The following is a 23,260-nucleotide window of genomic DNA, read 5'->3' on the forward strand; positions in this document are numbered from 1 at the left end:
GACAGAGGAGGTCTAGAATTCAGATTATCTGAATTAGTACAATTATTTTGATTATCATGTGAGTTCAAGGTTATATTTCTGAATTTTTCGTAATGATAATGCTGTTTTTATCTTCTGTTTTTCATTTGCAGGAGAACTGAGAAACAGGAAAAAAGCATTTTTTCTTACGTAGGCTGCTTTGTGTTTTTCTGTTTTTATGAGAAGAGACCCCTTACATTTTCTTCCACTGTACATTGGAGGCTTTCAGTCTCTAGTGATGCTTATTTAACTTTGTCTTACTTATGCCCCCTAGAACGTTTTATTGGAAGTCTATTTAAAATTTCATGATAGGTTGTAAACTATAACCCAGTATTTCCCAAATTATGGTCTGCTGGTCACTAATATGTATGTTTTCTAAAAAGGTTAAAAAAGGTAGGGGTTGTCTTGTGGTCAAATATGTTTGGAAGATACTGGCTTAAAGTAAAATGTACTTTTTTAAAAAAACTATAGTATTTATCAGAAACTTTAATACATGCAAACTTGCACATACATCCAAAGAGGCTATTACCCATATTCTCTGACTATGCAGCCTCTTTTTCCAGAACATAATGTGACTCTAGTGCTGCACAGAACATACTTTAGGAAGTAGTGCTTTAACCAGACACAGTTGAGGTGAACTATGCTAAAAATGTGTATCTTCTCTTACAGAAAGAATATTTTACATATCAGTGATATCTCCTATTATTTTTTCAGCTCCCAAATTATAACCAGCCCTCTTCCTCCAGTGTCTTCCCCTCCTCCTGCATCTAAAACAAAAGAAAGTTCAGATGGTGAAAATCTGGAAGTGAGTACAAAGCTTTTCAGGTTTCCTATAGGAGAGATCCTACAAGATAAACGTTTAATGTTGGTCTTGAAAATATTGATTTTGATTAATAAACTAAATATTACAACTTTATTAAATAACCTGGTTTATGATGCATGTTTATAACTTTTCCTCCCAACAAAAAGTGCCATCTTCAGTTCAAGGCATTTTATTGGTGCTTTGGACATATAAATGAATTCAAATGCAGTGTGAAAATAAACTGGGCTTAAATATTTTTTTAAGGAAACTCAGAATATTTATTGTTAACACATTTATGAACATTACTGTAATTGTTGGTGTTTGTGATTACATTGTAGAAATGTATGACTTTGATACTAGGGGAAATACACTAAGCTGCTGTTTTTAGCTTATACAGAAAAATTAAGTTCTTTTAGCTAAGCAGAGTAATTTTTGAGGTACGACAGGTCTTTTTGGCTAGTGCTACTCTGAAAATTATATTTGGGAGTGCATTTGCAGAAGTTGATCTAGTATGTATTGTTGATTTTTCTCCCTAAGACTTCTAATTTGAGAAGAATCTTTCATACCCCTGATGTTGAAAATAAATAATACATACTTGATATTAGAAAGAAGATTGATTTTCTAAATGTATATATTATTGCTTTTAGTAAAATTTTAGGAGTTAATGTTGATAACTGAGTGACGTTTGTTTTCAGTATTAACTGTTAACCAGAGTTTGCTTGTCTACCTACCTCTTGATGTATTCGAAAATACTGAAAAAAAGAATTTTAAATTACAGGATCATAGAATCCTTAGGGGAGCCCTTTGAGGAACCATTCACCTCCAGTTTCATTATTTTGCCCTTTCAGAACTAAGGGATTGATTCAGTAATCAGTTCATTCACACGTTTTTGTTTTCTTTGCTTTTTTTTTGTTTTTTTTTTTGCGGTACGCGGGCCTCTCACTGTTGTGGCCTCTCCCGTTGCGGAGCACAGGCTCCGGACGCGCAGGCTCAGCGGCCATGGCTCACGGGCCCAGCCACTCCGCGGCATGTGGGATCTTCCCAGACTGGGGCACGAACCTGTGTCCCCTGCATCGGCAGGTGGACTCTCAACCACTGCGCCACCAGGGAAGCCCGAAAAACTAACTCTTCATGGTTTGGATGATACCATACATCCCTTGTTTTCCTCTTCACCTCTCTGGCTGTTCCTTCTTGGTTTCCTTTGTCAGCACTTTCTCCGCTGCTTGACACTTTATTGTTCCTCAGGGTCCTCTTCTTTTCTCAATTTATCCTCTTGCACTAGGCTGTAGTGATAAACTCAAATTTATATTTTTAGCACATTTCTCTCATCTGAGTTTTAGATTCATATATTCCAAATATGATTTCTACTGTATATCTGACAGGCATTTCAAACTTGATGTTTCAAAATACATCTCTCTCCCCCACACACTCTTGCCTGTTTCTCACCTGGAATTTCCATCTGTGATGTAACAAATCAACCCGTTTGCTAAATCCATAAATTTGGGAATTACTGTCAATTCTTTTTTTCTTCCTACTTCCTCTCCATCAGCAAGTTCTATTAATTATATTTCCAAAATATTTTAATGATCTGTTACTTCACTCTATCTCCACTCTCACCGTTTACTCTTCTAGACTACTGTAATAGCATCCTGACTGATCTCAGGTCTGTACTATTCAGAGCAAATAGAGTCATCTTCAGAAAATGTAAACCAGATCATCTCACTCTCCTGCTTTAGATCTTTTGTTGAGTAGCGATTGCCTTGAAAATAAAATCCGGAATGGGGGTGGCTGCCGTGGCTCTGGCTGCCCTGGCGATGGGTGTCTGACCCTGATCGCAGGTGGCGGTGAGGTACCTTGTTTTTCTGACAAGAATTGACCATGTTGGAAGGAAAGGAAGCTATCTGTGCAGACTGCTGTCTGTGGAACCTTTGAAGACGATAAAATAGTGTTCGATTCTGTAGGGGGCGCCTCTGGATCAAGCTATGGTGGAAAATGTTCCAGAAAGACAAAAAGCGACAGAGCAGTAGCAGCTCCCAGAATACTGAAATCAGTACTAAGAGCAAGTCTGTAGATTCCAGCCTTGGAGGGCTTTCTTGATTCAGCACTGTGGCAAGCCTTGATATTGATTACACCCAGAGCTCAGTACAAAGCAACAGTCATTCAGATACCTGTGCAGAATTTCGAATAAAGTATGTTGGTGCCATTGAGAAACTGAAACTCTCTGAGGGGAAAAGTCTTGAAGGGCGACTAGACCTGATAAATTATATAGATGTCACCCAGCAAGATGGAAAGTTGTCTTTTGTTCCTCTGGAGGAAGAATTTATTAGTTGTTTCTAAGTATGGTATAAAAGTATCCACATCAGATCAGTATGATGTTTTGCATCGGCACACTCTATATTTTATCATCTGGATGATCTGTTATGATGATGGTCTGGGGGCAGGAAAAACCTTATTGGCTCTGAAGACCACAGATGCCAGCAACGAAGAATACAGCCTGTGGGTTTACCAGTGCAGCAGCCTGGAACAAGCACAGGCAATCTGCAAAGTTTTATCCACTGCGTTTGACTCTGTATTGTCATCTGAGAAACCTTGAATTGTGCAATAAGGGGAAGTAGACTTCATGTGCAAGTTCAGCTGTTTTCTCAATAGTTCTGTTTTCAGTCTGTGGTGTTGAACTATTATAGAAATATGAGCTATCCTTTGCTCTAGATTTTCTGTAGAAAATGCAGTGTATAAAATAGCAATCATTTGTTTTTCTGTTAAAATGTGTCTTTTTTTTTTTTTAATAAAAAAGGGACTTCCCTGGTGGTCCAGTGGTAAAGAATCCACCTTCCAGTGCAGGGGATGCGGGTTCCATTCCTGGTCAGGGAACTAAGATCCCACATGCCGCGGGGCAACTAAGCCTGGGCGCCACAACTACTGAGCTCACGCACCTCAACTAGAGAGACTGTGTGCTGCAAACTACAGAGCCCATGCGCTCTGGAACCCACTCACCACAACTACAGAGCCCATGCACCCTGGAGCCTGCGTGCCACAGCTAGAGAAGAGAAAACCCGCATGCCACAACTAGAGAGAAGCCCGCACACTGCAGTGAAGAGCCCGTGCACCACAACGAAAGATCCCACATGCCTCAACGAAGATCCCACATGCCGCAGCTAAGACCCAATGCAGCCAAAAAAATAAAATAAAATAAATAAAATAAAATCCATACTCAGTAGTGTGACCTTAAAGGTCTTCACAATTTGGCTTTTACCTACCTTTTCAGCATCCTTTACTTTAGTGTTCACCATATTTCAGCTACATTGAGCCTTTTAAAAGTTCCTTGAACAGTTAGGTTCAGGGCCTTTGTACATATCGTCATTTTGGTCTTGCCTAAATATCACATCCTCATTGCTGCCTTCTGACCTCCCAATCTAAACTATTGCTGTGACTTCCTTTAATGCTTCTTTCCTCCACCAAATGTTAAGCTTCCAATAGGACAAGGAACTCTGCAAACCATGGCGTCCTTAGCCTCTCACATATCCCCTGGTTTAGAATAAATACTGGATGGTGGGATGGAGGGATAGATGGATGCATGAAAATATGATCTGTGACATAGATATGTAGATGAAAACCGATAGGCAAATGTAGACTCTCTTATTTCCCCCTTGTTAATAGCAGATGGTAATATAATATGTATACATTTCTTTTAATTCTTTCAGCAAGATCTGTGTACCTTCTTGATATCAAGAGCCTGCAAAAACTCAACACTGGCTAATTATTTATACTGGTACGTGAAATAATTTTTTGTTTATTTTCTCATCACTGTTCAAGACTGTTTTTTCCCATACTGTAAACAAAAAGGTAGTTTAAAATAAAGTATGAGCAATCATCAAAAGCCTATGCAGTATTTATATCTAGCTGTATTTCTTTTTTTTTTTTTTAACATCTTTATTGGGGTATAATTGCTTTACAACGGTGTGTTAGTTTCTGCTTTATAACAAAGTGAATCAGTTATACATATACATATGCTCCTGTATCTCTTCCCTCTTGCGTCTCCCTCCCTCCCACCCTCCCTATCCCACCCCTCCAGGCGGTCACAAAGCACCTAGCTGATATCCCTGTGCCATGCGGCTACCTAGCTATCTACCTTACGTTTGTTAGTGTATATATGTCCATGCCTCTCTCTCGCCCTGTCACACTAGCTGTATTTCTTTACAACTGTGCTAATGGAAATGCTTATTAGCACCACAGTTTCTCTTCCTTTCACTAACTTTCCAGGATCTAAGATAAAACTGGGTAAGATAATCGTTTTTTTCAGTTTGATGTCTGCTTGCCTTTTATGCTATTTAAGTAGTGTAAGTATGATACTTCACTGTCCTTCAGGATTATGTATTTTCACATTATTTACTAAAACACTGGAATCATGCAAGGACAGAAAATTAGAATTTGAAGTTACTTATACATGAGGAAACTGAGGCAGAGGCATGATGTAGCTGAACTTGGTAAAACCTGAACTAGGATTGGATCATTTATCTCACATTTTGCCATTTACAGAGTATTGTCAATGACCTTTTCTCATTTGTTCTGTGAAGTTAAGTAGGGCAAGTGTAAGTATCTATTTTACATGAGAGCAGGTTTCCTGAGTGAGTTACATGAAAGAAAGAGAGGAACTGAGGTATAGAAAAGCTAACTGATTTACTGAGACACAATTAATGTGAAGCATGGCTCCCTTTATCTGTCATAGAATTCTAAAGTGTAAAGAACAAGTACCTTAAGCCACAATGAGAAATATTTTGGTTCAGTTAAAGAAAGCACTAGGATTAAACACTAGACAAGAGAGCCTTATCTAGTTTTATAGAGCAAACAAAGGGCAGAGCCAGTTGGGTAAGCTCTACCTGAAGCTTTCTGTACATTTGAGAGAACATTTTTTTAAACTTCCTGAGAGACTTGATACTTTTTTGTTGTTGTTGTTCTTGTTGTTTTTGCGGTGTGCGGGCCTCTCACTGTTGTGGCCTCTCCCGTTGAGGAGCACAGGCTCCGGACGCGCAGGCTCCGCGGCCATGGCTCATGGGCCCAGCTGCTCTGCAGCATGTGGGATCTTCCTGGACCGGGGCATGAACCCGTGTCCCCTGCATCGGCAGGCAGACTCTCAGCCACTGTGCCACCAGGGAAGCCCAAACTTGATACTTTTTTTAACTGTAGAAATGATCTCTGATCTAATCTTACTGCTCAGTTTACTGCAGTTAACTTAAACAGTACAAATTAATAGCTGTTCATTCTGAAAGGTAATTGTTTTTGAAGAATAGTGAGGTGTTTTGCTTTCCGTGTTTTAGACTGAGTTGGAGAACTGTCCTGTAGGTCAAATCATTAACTTCATTTTCCCACTCTCCAAACATAATCTTATCTGGATACTGCTCTTGTAGCCAATAAGTAGATAAATAAATCAAGGCTCTTTAATAAACGTGGGTGTTCATTACTTACATAACAAATATTTCTTTAGTTTCAGCCTTCACGGTTCTCTTCTCATTGAAGAAAAACCACTTTCAACAGTCTTAACTAAATCACTCATTTTTTCCCCTTTCAACAATCTTAACTAAATCACTCATTTTTCCCCCCCTTTGGGACCTGTAATTTTATTTTTCCTGTTGTCCTTAGTAGTGGAAGGAAAAATAGTTCCTTGCTTTTACTTTAGAATTTAATATAATATTCATAAACCACGTTTCCCTCACCGTAACTTTCAGTGTGTCCTTGAAAATACTTCCACAAAATGTTTTGGCTAGTTGTTAATCACCATTTTTACTTTGAAAATTTTGCTTAGAAATCATTGTATTACCAGATAGGTACTATTTCCTTTTAATGTAACCTCTTGCTTCCTAATTTTCTCCATATTCTAATCTGGATTCTTAAGTGTATGTCTATTCACTGGTGTTATGGAAAAATATTTCCTCATAAAAATCTGGGTAAATAATTCAATGGAAATTAAAAAAAAATGTGTGGGGCACAGTGCCAAGGTTTGAGTAAGTACTTTTAAGCTTCTTAGGTATTTAAAATTAAGGTTTTATATATTTTAAAAATCATTTACTAAGAATTCCTTTATAGATATTTTTATTTCCTTGTGATATTCATGGAAAGTTTACTGTGGCTCAGAATTTATAGTCTAGAGTAGTCACTATTATAAGAGCTATATGTATGTATACTGATTATGTGTTGTTTAAAATTATGTGTTCTTTGGATTTGAGTATAGACCAGATTTCATTGTAAAATTTGAAATTAGTTGCGATAGCATCTTTGATGTCTTATTTCAAGTAGGAAGAGTTTTCAAACCATTCTGAAAGCAGCTGAACAGTAGGAAACCTATTAGATGAGCAGTTTCCAACGAGGCAACAGTTTCTGTTCAGAAAGAGCACTTTGTTTTCTCCATAGATAATAAACAAAGTACAGCCCTAGCTCCCAGTCTTATAAGCATTCCATCAAACTTAAATTTGATTTGTGTTTTCCCACTATGTCTCTGATTCACTGATGCAATAGCATGTGCTATGTCTATTCATTCTCTGAGGAGTAATTGTTTTTCCCATATTTATAATCTGCATATTTCATATTCAGAAACACTCATGGGGAAGAAAAAGCTATTGATGTGGACTTCTGACTTTGGTACACACCACTTTTGTGATTGTAGGGTGAAAATATCGGAAATAATTTCAAATAATTGACTTAAAATAATCATTCTATTCCTTTGAACCTGGACAGAATAGTATAAAAATATTAATCACATTTAACAATTTATATGCCTCTCAGTCTAAACTTACTCTGTTATAACAGATGTATTAAAATATAAATTTTACTTGATTGTGCTATTTCCTTTTGAACATTTTGAATTTCCTTGTTCATTTGTTCCCTTTCCATTGATTTAAACAGGATTCCTGCTATAGTTGAATCCTTAGAGGCCTACAGTAGTATAGACAATCCTTTTAAAATGAATAGTGTCAACATTTTAAACCTCAGAAGGGAGTTATAGTCTCCAGTCTGTAAAGTGTTGGGCATCAGGATCTATAAATTGTTGCAGTTTTTTTTTATTTTTATAGCTATTCCAGTATGTTGAAATTGAAAGTAAACTTTGGCTGCCTTGACATGTTTTTCTGTAACTTTTAAGACCTTTCAAGGTAATAAAGGTTATTTACCTCACAAAATGAAATTGCCAGGAAACAGGTAGCCCACTGATGTCATCATATGATGGGTACCCAGGCAATTTTGTCTGCATTTCTACTTGAAGATGACAGGTTTCAAGGAAGCACCTGAGAGTGCTTTGTAGAGTCTCCTTACTGCTGAGAACAGAGAATTCAGAAGTGACTCAAATCTAGGTCGTCTAGTCTTGATCTAAATTTGTCCTTCATTTTGGAGATGACACTGTCATTTTTATTTTAGATGGACTTTTCCTTTGCATAAGAACTTTGGCTTGAATGATTTTGAGAGGTGTTTGATATGTGACCTTTATCACGTAGCTGCAGCCATTGTGTTTACTTGGCAGTCAATGGGACCTGAACAAAGCAGTGGAGCCGTATATTGTGGTCATCTGTATTACTCCTTTAGAAAGGAGTTGCCGTGTAAACACAGGAAAACACAATGAATATACTAAGGTGATGGGAATAGTCAAGGACTTTAAAGGGTTAGAGAGTATGGACTGGGTTTGAATCTGTATTGACAGTTTCAAGATTGAAAAATGCTTTCTTGAATTTTTGGTTTAGAACTCTCATTCTATAAGGTAGATATAGTGTCAGGGTTTAGTTCCTCATACCACTTTACAGAAAATTCTATTGTTAGGTTATACAACTCTGAGGACTTCCAGATCACCTGGGAAGTCAGTGGGAGAAGGCTCTTAACTTTTATCAACCTTTAAAACATTTCTTTGTGTAAGACTATATTGTGTATGTCAAGGGCTACTAAAGATTTTTAAGATACGGAATCTGGCATCGGTTTCTTCATAATCTCTGAAAGGAGCTAGGAGTAAATGTGTGAAACAGTGACGAGCAAGGTAACATTATCAGCACAAGTTGTATGAGAGGCTGTGCCTGTTTTAGGAAGGCAGAGGAGAAAGAAGTTGTTAGGGTTTGCAGAAACTTCCTGGAAGAGACGGAGTGTCACCTGTATTTGAAGGGTGGGTAGAATAAGGAAAGGTGGAGGTGGGAAGGTGTTTCTAGACAGTACCGAAATATGAGCGAAAGCACAAAGTGGGGGTGGTGGGGAGTCGAGCTGATTGGAGTGTGAATGCATGAATTGGAGATGGTGGAAGTTTGAACCAGAAGCTTATGGCCACAGAAACTGTTTTAAAATAGTAGAAAAGCGGGAACCATTGATGTTTTTGTTAATATAGGTGGGACATGATGAAGGTAGTTTAAAGAAGAAAAATTTGGATGATTGTATTGATCAATAAGGGGTTTGTTTTTAGAGTTAGAGAAGCTAGGTGAGAGGTATCTGCTGGTTGATTCCAGACAGGGCTTGCTAGTGGTACAGTACAACTACAAGAAGCATTTTTTAGGAAAAAATCAACAGGGCCTAGTGACTAATTGGATATAGGTGTTTGAAGTGAGGGAGTGTAACCTAAGTTTGGCTCTAGATGCACAGACCACAAATTAAACACAAAGTGCCGGTTATAGTTTTAGGTAGAACCTGTGTTCTCTGGTTTGGTTACAACCTCACGTGATTCAAACTGTAGCCTAAATGCCTGAAATATTGATAATGCCTTCAATTGAGATAGAAAAATAACTCATTTAGTGTGATAACTTCAGTTTTACACATCTTCAGTTAAAAATGACAAGCAGTGTCTTGAAAAGGGGATCTGCTGCTTGAAAATTAGGGTAGTTGAATATAAAAGCAGATCACCTAATGACATACAAAGTTAGGCCTTAGATGTGGGAAAAGGGATATATATTAATATTTGAGAATTATCAACATTGAGATACTTGTTAAATCCATGAAATTGTAAGCTCTCTGCTCTTATGATGTTTACCTTCTAGATGGTTAACTATTTTCTTTCCAGAAATAGTATAGAGGAAAATAGTAAGCCCTGTGATTTGAGATTTGTGAAATACTATCAGTTAAGGAAGTTGAAAAGTTTCATGTGGTTTTTAAAGGTCAAACTGTGAGAGTAAGCTTAGTAGAAAGAATTCTAGCCGAGGACCCCAGAGTCCAGGGTTCTGATTTCAGCTCTTCAGTCAACCAATTGTGCCACCGTGGGCAAGATACAGCCACCTCTAAGTTTCGCTATTGATAAAATAAGCAAGTTTGAAACTGCACATCATTATCCACTGAAATCAGTTTTAAGGCTCACAGTCTAGCATTTGTTATTTAAAGAAAAGTGAAATAGAACAGAGTAACAAATATTAACATATTGTTCATAGAATATTGCTTTGTGAAATTTTTTTCAGTTTTATGCATCTGTGTGCACACATGGGCTGTGTGTAACGAGTTGTGATCTAAAATGTATTTGTTAGTATGGCTTGTTCCAATCAGAACAGTTGGAAACACTGGATTAGACAACCTCTAAAATCTAATCCAGTTCATTGTTTATATGATTATATGAATTGTATAAGCAGTTTAGGTTTAAGACTATATTTATATTTAAAATTTTTTAACTCTCTAAAACCACAATTTTATGATGGAAAAATTGAAGATTATATATGGAATTTTGAGAAATGGGGAAATTGGATATGAAAGGAAAAATTAAGATTTTAATTTATCTTTCAGAGGTATGTTAATGAAAAAAGCTTCAGTGTTGTTGTTGTTGTTTTTCCCCAGAATAAGAGAGCCTTATGTAATACCAAAAGTATTACATATATTTTGAAAATATTTTTGTTCATGAGTTACTTGGTAGATTTGTGAGCTTATATAATTTCTGAAGATGTTAATGCTCTGTGTACCTCATAAAGCATTAGGAGAAAATGCTCATTTTGATGCCAAATTTTTTAGAAAGTCTAGGATATTGTACACATTAAGGCATTCTGTTATTAATTTACCTTTATAGAAGGTTATATATGTTGTTCCTGAATTTTCAGCTTTAAAAAGAGTGATAATAAAATGTGTTTCATTACTCCCATTAATTATTTTTGCAAATGTGAATTGATCTGTTTTAATGGAAAGGCATAAGTGTTTACAAAATGATTCTGAGTTTCATTTCACATTTACATGAATGACTTAACATTTTTAAGGTATGTGATAGTGGAATGTGAAGATCAAGATACTCAGCAGAGAGATCCAAAGACCCATGAGATGTACTTGAATGTAATGAGACGGTTCAGCCAAGCATTGTTGAAGGTAACCATTTAATGTAGGGGTTGGCAGACATGGTGCATGGGACATATCCGGCCTATTGCCTGTTTTGGTATGCCCTATGAGCTAAGGATTTTTATTTTTAAATAGTTGTAAAAAATCACAAGAGGAATAATACTTTGTGACACATGAAAATTATGTGAAATTCACATTTCAGTGTTCATAAGTAAAATTTTATTGGGACATAGTCATGCTCATTTGTTTTCATATTGTTTGTGGTCACTTTTGTACTCCAATAGGAGATAAATATCTGGTATGGAATCTCTATAGTCAACAAGACCTAAAGTAGTTAATCCTTGGCCCTTTATAGTAAGTTTGTTGACCCCTGATTTAGTAAAATAAACCCATACCTGGAACAAAAAACCCCCAAAGCTTTGCTTTTTTATTTCACTCTCTGTTTTCTGTTTTTATTTTTAAGACTAGGTTTATTTATATAAATCTGGTAATGATCATATTACAGATACTTTCTATATAACTTATATTTTTGCTTTTATAGTTTCTAGAGGTATGTAAGCCATTTTTCGCCCGGTATTCTTGTGATTGTTAAGGCAGTGTCACAGTTCAGCCAGCAGAAGGTGCACAGGCAATGAAAAGAAAACTGTCACGACATTAACTGTGATTTGCTGTAGAAATGTAATATTTTACTTCAGAACATCTTTATCTGCTGTTTCATGTTTCATTTAAATTTTCTTAAAAACTTAAGTCACATCTTATTGAACTCTTTGAGTCTAAACTTTTGTACAGTTCTCAGAGGCCAGAGATTCTCTATATCTAACTGACTAGCAGATAAGCAGTTGGTCCTCTCATAATCTCTGTCACTTATAACCTTTGTCATCCTGTGAGGAAATTTCACTTTCTTTGAGCATAAATTTCCATCTTCGAAATAAGGATGACAATTGCCAAGCTGCCTTTATCAATGTAATTGGAGAGATTAAATGAGAAAATGTTATTTTATAATATTTTATGAACTGAGAATTACTACATGAGACTTTATAGCATTTAGTTTTTATGACTTCTGTTTTACTAAGCAAGCATATCATATTACTCTTTGAGAACTTTTTTTTTTAAGTATATATTTATTTCCTTGAGGATAGTATTGTTTCTACTGTATGCCCAGCACATTTTTGAAGAAATTATAGGCTTCCAGATATTTATTGAACTGGTGAGTGAATACATTTTGGGTGAATGAATTCTGTCTTGTCACATGGTTGCATGTGGGAAAAAAAGTACAATTTTTGATAGACCAGTATTCGCTGAAGATTCAGTTAATTTTCAATTGTGGAAGAGTTGGCGGTGTTTAAGATAACAGATTTATCATTATCTCTGAATAAAGATAATTTTTTTCAATACTACTTTGTGGTGAAGTTTGTGGCTATTAAAAGAATAAAGATCACCCATGCTATTGAAGAAACCCTAATCATTATGCTACATAGAATTAATTTTTCTTTCCTTTGAATCCCTTGAGGGTGATAAGTCTGTCAGAGTTATGCGTTCTTTGTTGGCTGCACAGCAGACCTTTGTAGATCGGCTGGTGCACCTAATGAAGGCAGTTCAGCGTGAAAGTGGAAATCGTAAGAAAAAGGTAAACCTTTGGGCTTTGCTTTCTGTTTATGACTAATAATGTCTTGGTATCATAAAATACTGAGTTTTGGTACTGTCTCTTTGGTTGATATATTTTATGGAATTCTTATCATGCAATTACGGCCATACCTCGGAGATATTGCAGGTTCTGTTCCAGACCACTGCAGTACAGCAAATATCACCATAAAGTGAGTCACATGAATTTTTTGGTTTCCCAGTGCATATAAAAGTTAGGTCTACACTATACTGTATAGTATAGACTATACTGTAGTCTGTTAAGTGTGCAATGGCATTATGCCTAAAGAAAGCAATGTATATACCTTAATTAAAAATATTGCTAAAAAACGCTAGCCATCATCTGAGCCTTCAGAGAATCATACTCTTTTTGCTGATGGAAGGCCTTGCCTCGATGATGTGGCTGCTAACTGATCAGGGTGGTGGTTGCTGAAGGTTGGAGTGGCTGGGGCAATTTTGTAGAATAAGACAACAATGAAGATAATTAATCTTTGCCACGTCAGTTGACTGTTCCTTTCACTAACAATTTGTTTTCACTGTAGCATGCAGTGCTCATTGGCAGCATTTTTACCCATAGTAGAACTTCTTTCAAAATTGGAGTTAGTTCTCTCAAACCCTGCCACTGCTTTATCAACAGACTTTATGGAATATTCTAAATCCTCTGTTTGTCATTTCACCAATATTCATAGCATCTTCACCAGAAGTAGATTCCATCTCAATAAACTACTTTCCTTTGCTCATCCCTAAGAAGCAGCCTCTCATCTGTTAGTTTCATCACGAGTTTGCAGCAATTCAGTCACAGTTTCAGGCTCCCCTTCTAAGTCTAGCAAATCTTGCTAGTTACTTCTTCCACAGAAGTCTTGAACCTCCCAAAGTCATCCTAAGAGTTGAAATCAACTTCTTCCAAACTCCTGTTAATGTTGATATTTTGACCTCTTTCTATGAATCACAGTTATTCTTGATGGCATCTAGAATGGTGAATTCTTTCCAGAACATTGCCAATTTACTTTGCCCATATCCATCAGAGGAATCACTAACACTCACAGCCTTATGATAGTATTTTTTAAGTACTGAGACTGGAAAGTCAAAATCAGACTTTGATCCATGGGCTGCAGAATGGATATTATGTTAGCAGGTATAAAAAACATTAACTCACTGTACATCTTCACCAGAACTCTTGAGTGACCAGGTGCATTGTCAATGAGCAGTCATATTTTGAAAGGAATCTTTTTTTTTCTGACCAGTAATCTCAACAGTGGGCTTAAAATATTCAGTAAACCATATTGTAAACAGATGTGATGTCATCCAGGCTTTGTTCTTTATTTATAGAGCAGGCAGTAGATTTAGCATAATTCTTAAGAGCCTTAGGATTTTTGGAATGGTAAATAAGCGTTGGCTTAAACTTCAAGTTGCCAACTGCATTAGCCCCTGACCAGAGAGTCAGCCTGTCCTTTGAAGCCTTGAAGCAAGGCATTGACTTCTCTCTAGCTGTGAAAGTCCTAGATGGCATCTTCTTCGAATATAAGGCTGTGTCATCTACCGCTTTTGTTAATTATCTTAGCTAGATCTTCTGGATAACTTGCTGCAGCTTCTACGTCAGCACTTGCTGCTTCACCTTGCACTTTGATGCTATAGAGATGGCTTCTTTCCTTAAACCTCATGAACCAAGCTCTGCTAGCTTCAAACTTTTCTTCTGCAGCTTTCTCACCTCTTTCAGCATTCATAGAATTGAAGAGAGTTAGGACTTGCTCTGGGTTAGGCTTTGGCTTAAGGGAATGTTGTGGCCGGTTTGATCTTCTATCCAAACCACTAAAACTGTCTCTGGATCAGCAATAAGGCTGTTTTGCTTTCTTATCATCCGTGTGTTCATAGTAGTTTAATTTCCTTCAAGAATTTTTCCTTTGCATTCACAATTTGGCTGTTTGGCGTAAGAGGCCTAGCTTTTGGCCTGTCTAGGCTTTCAACATGCCTTCCTCACTAGCTTAATTATTTCTAGCTTTTGATTTAAAGTGAGAGATTTGTGACTCTTCCTTTCACTTAAACACATAAAAACCATTGTAGGGTTGTAAATTGTCCTAATTTCAACATTGTGTCTCAGGGAATAGGGGAAGAAGAGAGAGGGAGAACAGCTGGTCAATGGGGCAGTCAAAACGCACGTAACGTTTTATCGATTAGGTTCTCCGTTTTATAGGGGCTTGGTTCATGATGCCCCAAATCAATTACAATAGTAACATCAAAGATCACTGATCACAGATCATGATAACAAGTATAATAATAGTGAGAAAGTTTGAAATATTGTGAAAATTACCAAAATGTGACATAGAGACACAAGGTGAGCAAGTGCTGTTGGAAAATTGGCACCGATAGTCTTGCTTGACACAGGGTTGCCATAGACCTTCAATTTGTAAACAATGCAATCAATATCTGCATAGTGCACTAAAGTGAAGTGCAATTAAATGAGGCCTGTTATAGTAATAGGAGTGGTTAGAAGTACAGATTATGTATGGGACTCTATTTTATGAGTTTATATACATTGATTTTTATCCACACAACAACCCTATAAGTTAGGTACTATTATTATCCCAATTGTAAGGAAAAGTAGGTAGTAGGAGGTTAAGTAATTTGCCAGATGTCCTCAGTTAGTAAGTGTTGAAATTAGGATTTGTACCCAGACATTCTGAGTCCATATTTTTATCTACAGTGCTTTTCTGGCTCTCATTTTAGAATCTTAGTATCTTAGAATACAATTTATTTGACATGGAAAGAACCTCTAGAGATTATTTAGACTAGAATTTTTCTGAGAAAAAGAAGGTCCAGAGTAACTCACCCAAGGTTGCAGAACTAGTGATAGTGACTGGCAATGTGTTCTCATGGCCAGTACATTGATTTTGCTCTCAACGGGGTGAGGTTTCTACTTGATGATAATAGATGAGCATCTGTTCTTCAGATGTTATTTTTCCTGATCTTTTGCCCAAATGATATGAAGGATTCATCTGATATCTTCTCTTTACCTAATCCCATAAATGGAAACTCTTTCTTGGTGACATTTGTAAAACACCACAACACATTTTACTGTCCTTCAGAATTGTGAGAGGAAGGCGGAGAGACTAAAAGGTGAAAAATTGAGTCAGGAATTTAAAGGCAGGGGATCAGGTCTGGCAGAGATGTGTGCAGGGAATAATGTTAACGAGGTTAGGGAGGAGAAAATAGGCTGCAGAGAAACACATGTTTATTGAGTCGGCGTTTTCTTTGTTTTTGAGAAGAATCACAAATCCTGGTTAAATAACTAAATTCCTACTGCTGTTCCTCCTTGAGCCCTTCTCTCCAGAGGTGCCCTGGTGAGGAGCAGTGTGACCCCAGTGCCCACCATCAGAAAGAATGCCTGTTCTTTTGACTGTCAGTTTGGGGCATGTATTTAAACCGCAGTTTGTTCTTATGTGACATACTCTTTTGTTCACCACCCATGAGCCTCTGGATACACCTCAGTTTTCGCTGTTCTGGAAGTTGACTCCCTACTGGAGACAGCACTTATAGTCCCCCCAAATAAATGTTGTTTTTGCCACATATTGCAAAACACATATTGTTTTTTCCTATATTTTAAGTCAGACAGTCCTAAATATAGTATCAACATTGGCTAAAAATCTTTTCAGACAGTTTTTCATGATGTGATAAAAGACAAACATAGTTTTATTTACTTAGTTTTACTAGAAACAAGCCCTCAAGTTTTAGTGAAATGCCAAGATGACTCTCTACCACCATTATTTGTGTTATTACTAGGAATAATGAAATGACTACAGCTAATAATTTGCAATCATATGTAATAGTACTTTTCCATCCCTCATAACGAAGTTGGGAGAGAGTTGCCTTGGTGAGTGCAACGGCGTTAAATGTGTGGCCAGGGGATCCATGAGTTAGGTGTCAGATGGTAAAACAAATAATAATATTGTTGCCACCTTCTTTCCTTTGCTGATCTCATTTAAGGAAAAATTCTCTTGATTGAGGTCTTTGAATGTAGATATTTGAGTTCCAATAAAAATGCATTGATGCCACACTTTTAAAAAACAATTAAAGCTTCCATTTTGAATGTTCAGTAGTCTCTTTTCACTTTGTGTTTCTTTATGTTATAATATTTATTCTGTAAAAATGTATCACATGCCTACTGTGTGCCAGGCACTTTTCTAGGTTCTGAGGATACAGAGGTGAATATAAAAATCCCTACCTTTAGAATGTAAGGACCTTACATTCCTGTTGGAGGAGAAAGTTAACAAAATAAGTAAAATATATTTTATGCTAGATAGCGTCATGTGCTTTGGAGAAAAAGCTGGAAAGGGGAATAGGAAGTGCTGGGTTCGAGTATTAAGGCAGCTTTTCACTTCTCAATGGAATAGTCAGGAAGGCCTCACTGAGAGTTGACATTTGGACAGAAACCTGAAGCAAGTAGGGGAGCAAGCCACTGAATAACTAGAGAAGACTATTCCAGCCAGAGGAGCTGCAAGCACAAAGGCCCTGATATGGGAGCATGTGTGACATGTTTGAGAAATAGGAAGAAGCCCAGTGTATTAGGTCAAGTTTTCTCCCTTTAAGAACAAGCTCACCTGTTTAAAGAATGCAATACTCTCACAGCTTTCAAAGGAAATAGATTGTTATTTTGAAATTGAATAGATGGGCTTGGTCTAAACACTATAGATGCTGCTAAATGACAAAGCTGTTTCATCATGGCTTGAATTTCTCAATTTCTGAAATCTTGGCTCAATGCAGCGTGCATGTGAGCTAAAGGAAATAAATAAATGGTGATATCTTGGGAAAAGTTCGATCAGACAGAGTCAATGAACAGTAAAAGGTAAGGTCCAAATTCCTCCAAGTAAATTGAGTTTACTTTCTAAACCCAATACATGCAATGGAACAGCTAATGAAATTCTTGCTTAATATTTGGTCATGAGAAATTAAGCTTCAAATGAAATTAGTTTCTCCTTGTGACTTCACAGATCCTTTGAAAATAGAAATTGCATCTTTAAGTCCAGCTTGAGTATATCCCTGATTATCAGTTGCAGCAAGAGAAACATATTCCCTAACCTTACGAAAGTCCAACTTTCCATAGGTCAAGGGATTGCTCCTTTTAAAGCATGCTGCTGCTTTTGTCAGGTGGATTATAAGTGCTTGTCTCTCACACATACTCTCTCCTTTATGTTGTATTACTTCGCATATACTTTTATGGTGCTTTGCAAATATTTTAAAGTTAATAGAATCAGTCTTTATGTCTTTACCATATGCTTTAAAAACCCCTTTTCCATTTTAACCTAATTAGTACTTTCTAACTTGTTCTCCTAGAATGAGAGACTACAGGCATTGCTTGGAGACAACGAAAAGATGAACTTGTCCGATGTGGAACTTATCCCATTGCCTTTAGAACCCCAGGTGAAAATTAGAGGAATAATCCCAGAAACAGCTACATTATTTAAGGTAATTGTGGTGGATCTTTAGACACTACCTTTGAAAAAAGATACCTTTTATTTATCAGTGTGTTTTAAGATCTTTTTGTATTATCAGTAGACATTTTTATGTGAAATGTATAAAATATTTTTATATCTGGATTTTTTAATCTTTAATTTTTGAACTATTTATTAATCACCTGATTTTTCTCATGTAAGCTTTTTTTTAAAAAAAATTAAAAGTTAAATCGCAAACTTAGGCGTTATAAGTTCCCGTGGTTAGATATGAGTTCTAGTTAACCTATGACTTAAATTTTTTCTTGTATTTTCAAGTGTAGTAATTCTCTTTAGTCCTTAATAGCATGCCAGACTTTCTTTTGGCTGGCCACCACCTGGATAGTTAGAAAGAACTGGTAGCAGCTGCCTTCTCTAAGCAGGCCAAAGGGCTGAGCATCATTACTTGTGAAGAAGCATCATTATCTGCTGGGCATCATATTGAAAGGTCTCTCTGAGGCATGATGTTTTAGGTCTTCTGATTCTAAGGGTGGAAGGGCATAAGTTGCATTGGGATATTACTTTGTATCAGATAAGAAAGGGCTCATAGATCAACAACTTGGGTATATGAAAAGGGGTGTGATTACAGTAAAAAATGGTTGATTTTTTTAAGGGTGTGTTTAAAGGCAGCCCATGGCAGCCCAGCTCACACAACTGCAACGTAAGTTTCATAAAGCAGTACTTAACCTTACTGCATATTATGGACTCTAATAGTTTCTATTCTTTTAAAAACTGTTCTGTTGCATTAATTTTTAAATGTTTGCAACGTATTTAATTGGTTTTAAAACTCATTATTGAATTATATCTTGCAATTTGAAAAATGCTGGTACAGGAGAGAAAATGCAAGTATTTCTTAGTTCTTGCTAGAACTCCCAAATAAGACGTGCTTCTAATATTCTCATTCCCTTAGGACTAATCAAAACCAGTGAATCAAAAAAGGAGTTTTATTATTTTTTTGCAAACAGGATAAAAAAGAATATCTAAGACATAGAGCAGGAGTTGTAAGAGTGGGGCATAAGAATCTATCATTATTGTTAGGTGTATTCTGGATCCATTTTTTCCTTAATAATATAATTTTATAATTATGTCTTATATACACAAAGTAGATGGTCAATAAAATATCATGGGACATCTTTTTAATCCTAATATTCAGTGCTGATTTTTTTCTTCCAGCTCTTATTAAGTATGTGGGCATTCTTAAAAATTCTGAATTGCAGTTAGCAATTAATGGTTCTAGAGTGTTTACTACATAACTCTAGGATTATAATTCTTAACCATTTTTGAGTCATGAATGTCTTTAAGGATCCAATGAAAGTGATGGATTGGATACTTTAGAATGTTACCCATATGCTTGTACATACACTGAAATGTCTGCACAGAGTTGTAGGGGAATCCATGAATTCCTGTTGTCTTTTTATGAACTCCTTAGAGCTGAAAAGGTTATGCACCTAGTTTTCAGTATTTTTAAACAGTATTTTGTAGACCTTAGCTTAAGAATGAAAGCTAGATCTCCATGGGGAGTGAACCCCTTAAGGCACTGGGATTAGTGCTTAGTTATCCTGAGATTGTCAGCTGCTTGCATTAGATTTCAGATGAAATCTAAATTTCAGAATCAGATCCGAATCTGAAAAGGGAAATTACAACAAAGAACCTCTTGCTTATCATTTATCTTTAGGAAGATCACTTCCAGTTCTTCTTGAGCTTTTGTGAGCTAGGGTACAAGGTAATTTATAAAATAAATTTTGCCTGAGGTGATAAAAGGATACTACAAATTTAAGATAATTTGAAGTTTGGAGTTTCAGTCCACTAGAGGTTGTAGGTTCTAACCATGTATTCTTTGAAGCATTTTTGTTGCCTTTTCCCCCAACATTTTATATGAAAATTTTCAAACATACAGCAAAGTTGAAAGACTTTCACAGTAAACAACTGTATACCCACTTCTTCTATCCTGTTATTAACATTTTACTGTATTTGCTTTGTCACACGTCTGTTCATCCCTCTGTCTGATACTTTTTATGCTATTATTTCTCATGGCCTGTATAAATTAAGGTTATTATTATTTGTTTTCTTTATTAGACTCATTTCTTTTCTTTAGATTATTATAAATTTCCCCACATTTCCATCTTATATAATTTGAAAATAATATTTTTATTTCCAGAGTGCCCTTATGCCTGCACAGTTATTCTTTAAGACAGAAGATGGAGGCAAATATCCAGTTATATTTAAGCATGGGGATGATTTACGCCAAGATCAACTTATTCTCCAAATCATTTCACTCATGGACAAGGTGAACATAACCTTATGTTGGTAGGGAACGTATTTTCATTTTAGAAATTGATGATTTAGTGGATATGCTGTGCATGGACAGAATTGTTTTGTAACATTCAGATGCAGTCCTAGAAAGCTGAACAATCTCCACTTGATCTTGAGCAAATTTAGTTGTTTTTGTACACTGCAGGATGGCTCTTATGATTAGTATAAAATGAAACTGCATGTGTTCCTTTTTATAAAAATGTTTTTCCCAGTTAAGTTCTTTCAGTGTTAAACTTAGTAATTTTCTTCCTCTTAGTCAATTAAATCTTCTTCTTTTTAAAATCCTGTTTCTGTCCCTGGCTTATAAAGGAAAATATTTGTCCTCATTTCCTTTTTCTGTGTTCTAAAATACTTTGTGACCAGTAAGGCCTGCATAAATCCTTGGGAGGAACCCTTCTGTTCATCAAAAACTGACAGTGATCTAGAAAAAGATAAGAAATTTGACATGCCACCGTGTAAAGTGCTTAATACATTTATTTTGATGATCAAAGTTAAATTAACTAATTGATTTAATTAAGCCTTAATTTAGGTTTCCCTTCTAAATCTCTGTGTATTAAAGTTCTATAGTACTTGCGTGCAAAACTATTTTATAACATTCTTTTCATTTGGTTAATATAACTTTTGATCTTAAGCTGCTACGAAAAGAAAATCTGGATTTGAAGTTGACGCCCTATAAAGTATTAGCCACTAGTACAAAACATGGTAAGTTTATTTTATAACATTATTATTTATTTCAGTGTCCAATGAGTATACTTTTCCTCTTTTATTTATTTATTTATTTATTTATTTATTTATTTTGCGGTACGCGGGCCTCTCACTGTTGTGGCCTCTCCCGTTGCGGAGCACAGGCTCCGGGCGCGCAGGCTCAGCGGCCATGGCTCACGGGCCCAGCCGCTCCGCGGCATGTAGGATCTTCCTGGACCGGGGCACGAACCCATGTCCCCTTCATCGGCAGGCGGACTCTAAACCACTGCGCCACCAGGGAAGCCCTACTTTTCCTTTTCCAATTGAAAAGTGTTAAGAATGTTAGAGATTGAACTCATGTGTAACACTGAAGACCACTTGGGCCTTCCTGACTGCTGGCCTACCTTCCGTCTCTCCCTCCCTCCCTCCCTCCGTCCCTCCCATTCTTCCTTCTGTCCTTCCTTCCTTTTATACCTCTTGGAATCATTAAACAACATATTTGGAAGAAAAATTAGCACCTTTCTGATGTATTTCTTTGCAGTAAAAACTTTCAGTAGCTACAAACTACAGTAGTTTTCTTCCATGGTGATCTGTATCTGGAATCATTACTGAGAGTTACTAAAACCCAGAGAGGCTGTGCCCTGCTTATACAAGCCACTCAGCAGATGATGTTGCCTTATCCACTAATTTTTTTTTTAATATATATCTAAGTCTTTTTGATATTGAGTAACCTCTGGAAGTTTGGCAGAAGATTCCCTAGGGATGCTTGCCTAATGCCTATTGTAAATTTTATAATCTTGTTACTCTTAGAGCTTCTTACCCTTAGGTATCTTGAAGAAACAAGTACCTGTTTTATTTTAGGCTTTCTGCCCTTCTCTGGGCCACCCCCAAATCTTTTTGATGGTTTAATTCCTGTTCCCATTTTTCTCTCAGAATGATCTTGTTAAAAGTGCAAATATTCTACCATCCTACATAGATTGATTTATTTAGCTTTCATTTGCTCTTGGGACAAAGACAAAAGCCTTGGCTTAGTTTACAAGTTCTTGCATGGTATGACATACTTCTGCACCTATCTCTGTCACCTCTTTCTTGCCACTCTCCCCCTTGCTTCTTAGGCTTTAGCCACACCAGCCACCTTCCATTTTCTCAAATGTACCATGCTCTTTTCAGTCTTATATGATCATTGTCTTTAATATCCTTTCCGCTTTACTAATTAATCTTTATTATCCTTCAAAACACGGTTCAGATGTCAGATGTCCTCTGATCCCTGTTGTAATATAGGTTTCCCTATGCTATTCTCTTTCGTTCATAGTTTTTATCCCAATAAAACTTGCAAGCTTGTAAGATCTTTGAAAGCAGGGTCAAGGCTCTATTTTTGCTTATCTGGCGAAGTTCTTGCTACATAGTAGAAAAACTATAAACGTCTGTTAAGTGCATTAATGCAGACTGTTCAGTATTTATAAGAATAGATGATACATTTCTTACTCTAAAGAAATATACAGTCTCCTAATTTGCATGTGAATGATTATAATGTAAGACTTACCAAAACCAGATCATGGTTATGATCCTGAAATAGTTTCCATCATTCAACGTTGATTTTTTTTCACAGATTTGTAGTTTTATACTTCTTTTGTTGTCCCTAGACTTACCAGATTTACTTTTTCTCTTTATTCTCCTGTATACTATCTTCTTTCCCTTCTTTTTGGTAGTTTAAGGGATTTATACTTCCCTCTTATATCATTTCCAGGGAATGGCAGAAGATGGAGTATTACACAAAGAAAGCCAATGAATATACTATAATTTTAGGGTTAGGTGATTGATATTCCACAATTCCAGATTTCTTAAAATGATTTTAAATTCAGAATAATTTTAATTGACATATGTTATAATACTATAGAAAGAAATTTTTATTCCAGATTTAAGAAGCCTAGCCTATTACTTTGTGTTCCTTGTGTATAATAATAGAAATTGGCCTTGAGAAGCATACAGATTGTCAGCTAATTTTTTTTTAAAGTTTCCTTGTATTTCCTATGATGTAAATGCCAGTGTATACTAAATA

The 23,260-nt window shown here is 36.3% G+C and overlaps 1 protein-coding gene and 1 pseudogene across 10 annotated transcripts in view; both read left to right on the plus strand.

The window, feature by feature from the left end:
- The window catches only part of PIK3C3 (phosphatidylinositol 3-kinase catalytic subunit type 3), a 155,027-nt gene that overhangs the window by 79,231 nt on the left and 52,536 nt on the right, over positions 1 to 23,260 (plus strand). For all 10 annotated transcript variants that reach the window (XM_073790674.1, XM_073790676.1, XM_073790678.1 and 7 more), the window contains 7 exons: positions 733 to 823; positions 4,522 to 4,589; positions 11,005 to 11,110; positions 12,591 to 12,707; positions 18,050 to 18,181; positions 20,363 to 20,491; positions 21,150 to 21,219. In XM_073790674.1, the coding sequence (XP_073646775.1) occupies positions 733 to 823; positions 4,522 to 4,589; positions 11,005 to 11,110; positions 12,591 to 12,707; positions 18,050 to 18,181; positions 20,363 to 20,491; positions 21,150 to 21,219 (713 nt within the window). The remainder of the gene's footprint in view (positions 1 to 732; positions 824 to 4,521; positions 4,590 to 11,004; positions 11,111 to 12,590; positions 12,708 to 18,049; positions 18,182 to 20,362; positions 20,492 to 21,149; positions 21,220 to 23,260) is intronic.
- Positions 834 to 3,608, plus strand: LOC109549190 (integrin beta-1-binding protein 1 pseudogene; annotated as a pseudogene).

The sequence above is a fragment of the Tursiops truncatus genome, chromosome 13 (assembly GCF_011762595.2).
Source record: "Tursiops truncatus isolate mTurTru1 chromosome 13, mTurTru1.mat.Y, whole genome shotgun sequence".
NCBI classification, from domain to species: Eukaryota; Metazoa; Chordata; class Mammalia; order Artiodactyla; family Delphinidae; genus Tursiops; species Tursiops truncatus.